Below are 8,570 nucleotides of genomic sequence, written 5' to 3' on the forward strand. Positions count from 1 at the left end.
CCAACCATGTTCCCATTTTACCGGTACGCGACACAAATGGTGACTAATATGTTTCTTATTTCACATAAGTGCCACACTTGTAAAATGCATCCTAAGGGATCCAAACATGAATGCACAGCATTTGAGCATAGCAGTTGGATCCGAATTGTGTCAATTGGACCCATATTTGAAGGTCCGAAATTATTTTAGATTGTGACAAAATCCAACGGAAAATCCTAGATTCAAATGGAGGGCTTCAATGTACAAAAATAGATATAACAGTTTCGTTCATTTATGAGTGTTTTCATGGCATTTTAAAACAACAATCAAACAACATTTCATTTTTTCACTGTTCGTTTCAATGGTGAATCTCCTCCTCCTCTCTCTCTCTCTCTCTCATGTTTCCTCCTTCTCTCTCTTCTAGCCCTAAACAACTAGAGAACTTCACTCATCACTAAGGCCCTGTTCGTTTCAAATTATGATAACCGATTGTCAGCCCTAAACCTGTTATTGCCAATAACAGGTTTAGGGCTGACAATCAGTTATCATAATCTGAAACGTTAGGCCCTGTTCATTTGAAATTGTTGCAGCCAATTGTGAGGCCCGACCCCCAACCGATTATTGTCTCAATTTTGAGACAATAATCCGGTTGGGGGCCTCACAATCGGGTGTCACAATCTGAAACAAATAGGACCATAAGAGCCCACTATTAGAATGAGAGTTAGCCCTTGGAATAGTACAAGTGTTGCTGCTGCGCCGTGAACAGCTTCTACAGCCGCCCAAGTCATCTCATTGGTTGAATCAAGCTTCAGAACTTGACTCACACCGATAGGTATAGAAAGATCCCACACACTATACTAATAAGGCAGGGCTTTCAGATTGCTTCACGGATATTAGCACCAAGTACAACATAAGTAGGACCAAGGGATTGACGGACCAAGTCCAAATGGATCTTGACCTAGACTCAAAATTTAGATCCAAATAACTCTCCATCTGACCGATAAGGGATCCAGACAGATCGAAAAAATAAGTGGATCCAATAAGAAGTGGATCCGTGACTCTCCTACACTCCTAAATCCAACGGTTCACATGGGTCAAGGGTGATCAATAGGGAAAACAATATTAACCAATGATTTTTTATAGTGGGATTTGCTAGGGACCATTGCAGAAGGCATTTGCATGAGAGAGCAACCACTTCATGAATAAGACAAGATCTATTGAAAAGTGAGCCCATGTGGCTGCTCTCTCATGGAACAGCCTGCGGGGGAAATCCCTTGTGGGATGCTCCCTAGCAAAACCCTTTCATAGCATTGTCCTTTCCACAAATAAGACAAACTGATATAGCTGTCAAAACTAATTTTTAGGCTGTCAAAACGAGCCCCCCGGAAATCATGGCGCCGATCTTTACGTATTCTTTTCTTACTTCTTGCTCCACCTTAAAAGTCTATCATTTCGTCTCGTCATATATACCTCAAAAGACGACATTGAACACAACAGAGATCGCTTTGAAAAATTGTCATCCACTTTTTTAAGACAGATCAGAATACACAACAATCCCCCCCCCCCCCCCCCCTCCCCCCTCTCCATCACCCTCCCGGCCCCCCCAAAAATTTGAGCCTCAATAAATTTCCAAGTCAAAAGCTTCTCTTTCTCTACATTCTTATTAGAAGAATAACTCCAATAGTTAATTAAACACCCACAACTATTTCACACCTTCTGATTCTTCTAAATTATCCGGTCAGACAAGCTCGGAAGCCGCCGGAAAAAGTTCAAACTCGCCGGAGGCATAGGGTCTCTAAACATGGGGTGTCTCAAAAAATAAAACCCGAGCGCAACCGCCACCATCTTCGGTGGCACCACATACATCACTACCGCCACCACCAAACAAACTCCAATAAACAACTTCGTAGCCCGCGGGTCCTTCCAACACACCAATGCCTGCATTCTTTCCCCTTGAGTCGCCACATCTCCCAAAACAGTCTGGACCCTCCCTGCCAAAGTCCGCAACCGATCATACCTAGCCCGCACGATCTCCGGCTCCTTTGAGCTCGGAAACCCATCAAATTCCTCTTCAAGCTCGTGCGGGTCCAACGTATCGGCCTGCGATAGCCGAATATCCATCCCGGCTGGAATTTTAGGCCGAAACCGGTAATACCATGTACCAATTAAGAATATGTAGAAAAAAATGGTGGGGACGATCAATTCCGGGTACCAAACAAGCACCAAATAGAGAATGTGCACCAACACAGTCGTGACGGAGTTTCTCCACCGTCGGATATCATCGACCCATCTCGCCAATCCAACGGCCCATGCGAGGACCGCCATGATCCTAAACCAATTAGCCTTGCTCCTCCGCATGCTCCACGTGTGCGAGTCCGCATCGAGCATATATCGGACCACTTCGGACCCGAGGGGCGGCTCGGACCGAGCCAGCCACGCAGCTACCATCTTTGTAGCCGCGCCACGTAATGCCTCTTGTTGAGCCACGCCGAGCGGGCGGAGGTAGTGCATACGTGGCAACATTGGCTGCCCGTAAATTGCACACGTGTCGGGCAGCAATGACGGGCAGCCGAACCTCACCGCCACCTCAATTTCGCCCATCTTCTTGACGCCGGATTTTAATAGAACCAGCAACGGATACGAATTCGTATACACACGGTTACTCTCGAGCGTAGATACGCGTATACGGACCTTCCCGATACGGTAATCGGGCTTCTCCAAGTCCGCCAAGTCAGCAAACATTCGCCAATTGTCAAACACAGCAATTGTTAATACGGTGCAAGGGTCATAGACCTGCCACGTGTACTGCTCATTCCACCTCGGATCAAAGCTGTCCATTATAGTTCTAGTCCGGACCCACTTTTTCCCATATTTTGCCACACAATACGCGTCTGTGGACCCCTTTCCACCACCTTTTGTTTTCATCGGAAGCAACGCGCGGGCACCCAAAATTCCAAGCTCCAAAACTCCGATCGCCGGTTTCCAGAGCTGCTTAGCGGTCGGCCGGAAATCGCTGCACACGTGCGCCGCTTCATCCAGCACGTGATACCCACCTTCTAAACATAGGCGGAGATGAATTCTCCCACAGTAGGAGGTCCCACCAGAACCATCTTCTAAACCAAACCATTTAGACGCCACGTGGTGCTCATCCAGCCGTTGCTCGATTGAATTAAGACCCACAATTACTTGGCCAATGAACACCGGTTCTTTGATTGTACGGTCCTCAATGACTAATTTCAGCTGATCTTCAAGCGGCTCTCCGGCAACGAAAAACAGATCCTCATTCCATGAGAAGGAGGAGCTATGGTTAGTAGTAGAACGTCTGGTTCTCGCCGTTTGAAACCCTAATTGAGCCTTCACTCTGACGTCCGGTGCCGGTGCCGGTGCAGGAGAGAGGACTTGGAGATCTTGAGCTTCGAGTACGGTCACTCTCAAATACCATAGTTTTGGTGATTGATAGACTTTGGATCGAGTATGGCCGACGTAGGGCGCGTCGGAATTCCATGACTCCGGGAAGGCGTCGTCGGCCTGTGTTCCGATCCAGACCGAAAGCATGATATCACCGGAGATCTGAAAACCACCGGAGTTTTCGCCGCCTTCTAGTCGGTACCACTGAGGGGCCAACGGACTGTCTGGCGAGTCGCGCACCGGCACATCGGACAGATCGAAACATACTCCGCCTAGGAAGGCGTCGGTGGCGCCTTCCCAGACGGAGATTTCGAGCGTGGAACCGCTGGAATCCGGCCGGTTGTGTGCCAACGCGAAGACTTGATGCCACTCCGGGTTGCCGGGCGGTTCGTCCGGCCGGCAATATGCGGATGGCTTTGATAGGACGAAAAAACTCCCCGCTCGGATCCTTACATAAGTGTTGTCGCTCGCAGTGGAGAGTGCGCGTGCTTTTAGGATTCGGATGAAGAGATACTGCATCGGTTCTACAAGATCGTATGCTGGAATCCGTTCCGGCTCGCCCTTAAACCGGCTGGTGATGATTCTCGGAGCATAATTTCCATTCGGTCTTTTCAGTACTCTAACTCTCTCAGAGTTCACCACGGGCGACTGCATTTTCCGCATTTCCACCATCGGATCAGCGCAAACTTCCGGCACCAGTTCTGGTGGATTCTCCGGCGTAGGGGGAGATTCTTCCATGACAACAGTTCTTGTGGGAGACTGCATCTCCAACGCGGTTTCTGTCGGAACCGGGATCTTCTGCAACTCTTCTTCCTCCGGCTTCTCTAGCTCTGGAGGATTGTCCGGCGGCGGAACAGATTTCTGCTCCTCCACGATCAATTCATCAAAGTAGTAGATCCTGAGTCCAATCTGGCCACGTATCCAACTAAAAACACTCTTCTTCTCCAAAGGAAAATAGATCAAACCTTCCTCTCCTTTCCTGGCTATCTGACTACCATACAGCCTGACCCGGCCGAGGAAATGATTTTTCCGGCCACTCCCGCCGGTCCGCTTATCGTTAAACACCTCAATATCGAGCTCCTCGGACTCCAAAGTCTTTGGATCGACTACTAAAAATTCCAGCGTCTCATTCCATACAGGATTCAGATCTCGGATCACTGTTCTGGTTCTTTTCCGGTGGCCATCAAAGTCCACGACAACGTACGGACTGGAGCTTCCCTGGCCGTCTTTCGGGAGGAGATCTCGGCCGTCGATCACTTCCACAACCAGCTTTCTTACCGTTGTCATTTTCACATCTTTCTCGGCAAGAGGAGAATCGATTTTCTGGTGAAGAAAGAGGGGAGAAAAAAGGGTGAGAGGGAGGACAGAAATGATGGTAAATAGAAATGACTGGTTTTTTTTTTTTTTTTTGCTTTCGGTTAGCTTTTTTCTTTCACTATTTTGAAGAGGAATGATACGTTAGAATGGAAAGGGGGTGTCTGTATCAAAATGGTAGGGGTTAAAGTCAGATGACTGTTGCCTTTTCTTTGCTTTTTGCTTCAACTTTTGAGAGGGTATTTATGCGTTTCCTTCCCATGTTGGATGGTGGAGGGAAGTGGGAGATCAGATTCCATTCCCTCTCGCCAAGTTTTCTTTCTTTTTATCCGCGTTTGTTTGGGAATGCCAAACTAGGAGCACGGCCTCTTTGTAATACAGTGATGCGCGGCAAAAAGCCTCTAGTGGGTCCCAACAATGATTGATCGGGGCCGTCCATTTTATAAGCCTTGCTTTAGATATACCATTACTCAAAAAGTTCAGGGGAATCATGGAATCCTAATGTTTATTAATTTCTACTTCTTGTTATTGAATCTGAACCGTTCCCTATTTAGGGGTAAAATCCGTCCGTCCAATAAGCCCATACGACATGTGGCATTTAGCTGACCTTGGCGCCGAACTTACTACTTACGGTGCAAGGGTAAAGAAGGTATTTCACTCATTCCCTATGCATAGCAAACTTGAGCCGAGTGACTGTCTCATAGAAGAGATGTCCCTAGGGTAAAGACCGAACCTAGCACCACAACTTTCCTAAAAGTTCGAAGGTTTAAAATAAGAAACCGAACCCATAAGGGAATTTGGAGTTGTACAAGATAAACATGGAAACTAATTCCTTGGGCAAGTCAACCAAGAAGGAAAGTGATGTAGTGACACCCGATACTAGTGACGTGGCCGAGGAGATCGTCGGAGAACTCGAGCATCAAATGAACCACCTGAAGTAAGCTCAACACTCCGAGCGGCTACAAAAACAAGGTAAGAGAGCAATATAAAAACCCCAGTCCAGATTTGGCATTTTATTGGTCATGTGACCACTTTGGTCACTCTTATGGGTAATTTGGTCTTTTCGACTATATGTAGGGTTTTCTTTTCTTTTAGTTTTTTCTTTTGATGTTTGTAAGCCCAAGGGTTCCCATGGGTTAATTATTCACCTTACCTTCTTGTTTTGATGTTAGCAAATCAAATTGATTAGCATTTATGGACTAATGTGTTGCTTTGAGGTGTTGTGTTGTATACAGGAATTTCATGTTATAATCGTCATTACACAACTCTTCACAACACATGGCTTATGGATCAAGGAGCAAAGGAACCAAGAGCTTGCACCTACAATGAGGACATCCTCATTTGGAGATGTTCAAATCAAGAAGCTCATCATGAAGATTCCACAAGTTCCTAACAAGTGTCAAGAAGGAGCTTGGAGTTGAACATGCCATGATGACTTCTCATGCACCTCTCAACATGATTTGAAGATTAGAAGAAGTCACAAAAGCCAAGACAAAGTTCAAGATGTTCACTCAAGCTAAAGAAGTCTAAGGAAGTGCGAAAGAGCAAATACATTCCAAGAAGACTTAACGGTATCATTTTTAGAATGTATTTATATTCCTCTTGATTTTATGTAAAATTGCACTTTCAATAGGTTTTCAAATGGTTTTTATACTTAACTTTTTACATCTTTGAAAACCATACACACACCCAAAAATGTGTTTAAAAACGTAGGACTAAAGCCCAAAGACCCAAAATTTTAAAGTTAAAAATGGAATTTTATACAGGGCTGGTCGACCGGGGCTTCTCAGGCTACCGTAGAAGGATGGCAGGAATTCCAGGATCCTTCGAACAATAGCGGCACGGTCGACCGTGGACGTGTTCTTGGAAAGTCATGAACAATTTGTCATGAGTTTGGGCGGGTGACCGCCGTGGTCGGTTGACCGACATAGGTTTTTGAGTGGAATTTTTGAGCAAACAGGTTGACCTGGCCAAACGACCCACCATGGGCCGGTCGACCGCGACGGTAAGAAATTTGAAAATAAAAAGGGCGCCCGCTGTGGCTCGGTCGATCGCGACGGTCAGGCAAACTAGCCGTTAGGGCTTGCACAGGTTGACTTTTTCAACCCCGTTTTTTACAGTTTTACCCCCAAACGGTCATACTTTCAAATATACTATATATATATATATATCATTAAAACTTATCTAAACAAGCTTTTAAACATTTGAGAAAGATCAAAACCCATTTTTCTTTGATATAAAAGCAAAATCTCTTTGAACTTGATTTTTACATTATATCAAGAGGATTACCACTAGGTGTGGGACCCGATCCTGCGAGAGGGGTGGGGCGCGAGCCGCCACGCTCTCTCTTGGTTTCTCGTACCCACGCGAATAGCGTGTGCTTTTTATTATTAATTTTAATTACCCAACCAAGCAGGCAGCAACCAAGCCATAGGGTGCAAACAAACGTGCAACCCAGTACCCATAAGGGCAGGGGTAAGCCGCCGAGCCTAGCAAGGTGTGATTTAATTCATCTTTTCCGTGAACTTGGGATCACTAAGGCAATCCGAATTCCACACAAAAGAGAGTGACAGAGTCGCCACTTAGATGAGGGATCTAGGACCTATAATTGACCAGAAATCTAGACCCGTTACCTGGTTACGAGAATGGAAGGTATGGGGAGTTACCACCACATGCACCATTTCTGCCTGATAATCGGTCTTCAATTCTAAAAGTTAACTCTTTTGATTTTTTTTTAAATGGCTCATTTAACTCTATATTAATGTGTGAACTATGTGATATGCATTCTAAGATATAATTTCAATATAATTCGTAAATGTGTATCTTGATTTTCTTAATTTGTTTGAATTCAATCTAAGTGAAAGTTCTCCTAAAATTCTAATTTCATGGAAAGTCCTAAGTGATTTAATTACTTTTAATTTAAGGATTAATATACAAAACCCCACCACTTATGTATGGAACCGACTCGTGATTGGTATGCCATCAAGCATCCAAGCTGCCTACGTACCCAAGCCTCACTCGGATCAGAGTCGACGCAGTTCGGTGCACCTAAACTAAGCTACTTATGCCTAATTCATCTAGGACACTGATCTAGACTGGATTAACTGTTTCAACAGTTTAAGAGAGATTATTTAGTTCAAGTTGAAGATTTTATTATCCTAAGACTTCATCTAAGATGCTATATGGTCCTATCTATGTGCAAGACGTCCCTTAGATTAATGCAGGTTAACCTACATCCTACGTAACTAGGTTTGTCCTAGGAGAAAATTGGGTGACTAGTGTAACTATATCTATGGCACGGTTGCTATCCATAGCAATCAGTTGTGATAAGGCTGAACTCTCTAACTCTAGGACACCCTAAAACCTAGGACACAACGCGAGGTAAGTGTTCCTAATCGGTTCTAAAGGTCCTTACGAAGAGATACCGTTATCCAACGGTTCCAAAAGCATTGATCAAATGATCTTGATTTATTAAGTAAATAATTTTCAATTTTTCAAAGATTTTCGATTCCTAACATCTAAGGAATGCCAAAGGCTCTATGGTTGGCAAATTTCAGCCTTGAGTTGCATCCATGGAAGGGCATCGTGCTCTCAATCATTGTATAATTTAACACATAAATTATAGTATATTATTGCCTGGCATGATTCTCAGGATTTTCATGGACAGTGGACCTCGGAGCCAACAACATACTATAATTTACATGCTCAAACTATACAGGAACGATCACAATTAGTATACGATTATGAATGCGATCTCGGCAGTTAAACCGTCACATCATAGTCAATTTACAAAGGGAATCTATAACCTCTAGGGTTTCTGTTTCAAAAAATTTTAAGGTTAAATATATGATGAAAAATTAGGGTTTTCC

The 8,570-nt window shown here is 44.7% G+C and overlaps 1 protein-coding gene across 1 annotated transcript; it reads right to left on the reverse strand.

The window, feature by feature from the left end:
* Positions 1-1,589: 1,589 nt before the first annotated feature.
* On the reverse strand, positions 1,590-5,025 carry QKY (C2 calcium/lipid-binding plant phosphoribosyltransferase family protein). Its single transcript, XM_077391701.1, has one exon. It carries the CDS (start codon positions 4,672-4,674, stop codon positions 1,705-1,707), a length of 2,970 nt encoding a protein of 989 aa, XP_077247816.1. The 5' UTR covers positions 4,675-5,025; the 3' UTR covers positions 1,590-1,704.
* Between the last annotated feature and the right edge of the window lie 3,545 nt (positions 5,026-8,570).

Source organism: Tasmannia lanceolata, unplaced genomic scaffold (genome assembly GCF_043159265.1).
Source record: "Tasmannia lanceolata isolate RefF3 unplaced genomic scaffold, GAP_Taslan_0.1 ptg000012l, whole genome shotgun sequence".
Taxonomy (NCBI): domain Eukaryota; kingdom Viridiplantae; phylum Streptophyta; class Magnoliopsida; order Canellales; family Winteraceae; genus Tasmannia; species Tasmannia lanceolata.

Coding starts and splice junctions, on each gene's coding strand:
- QKY (XM_077391701.1), bottom strand. CDS start 4,674: ATGACAACGGTAAGAAAGCTGGTTGTGGAAGTGATCGACGGCCGAGAT.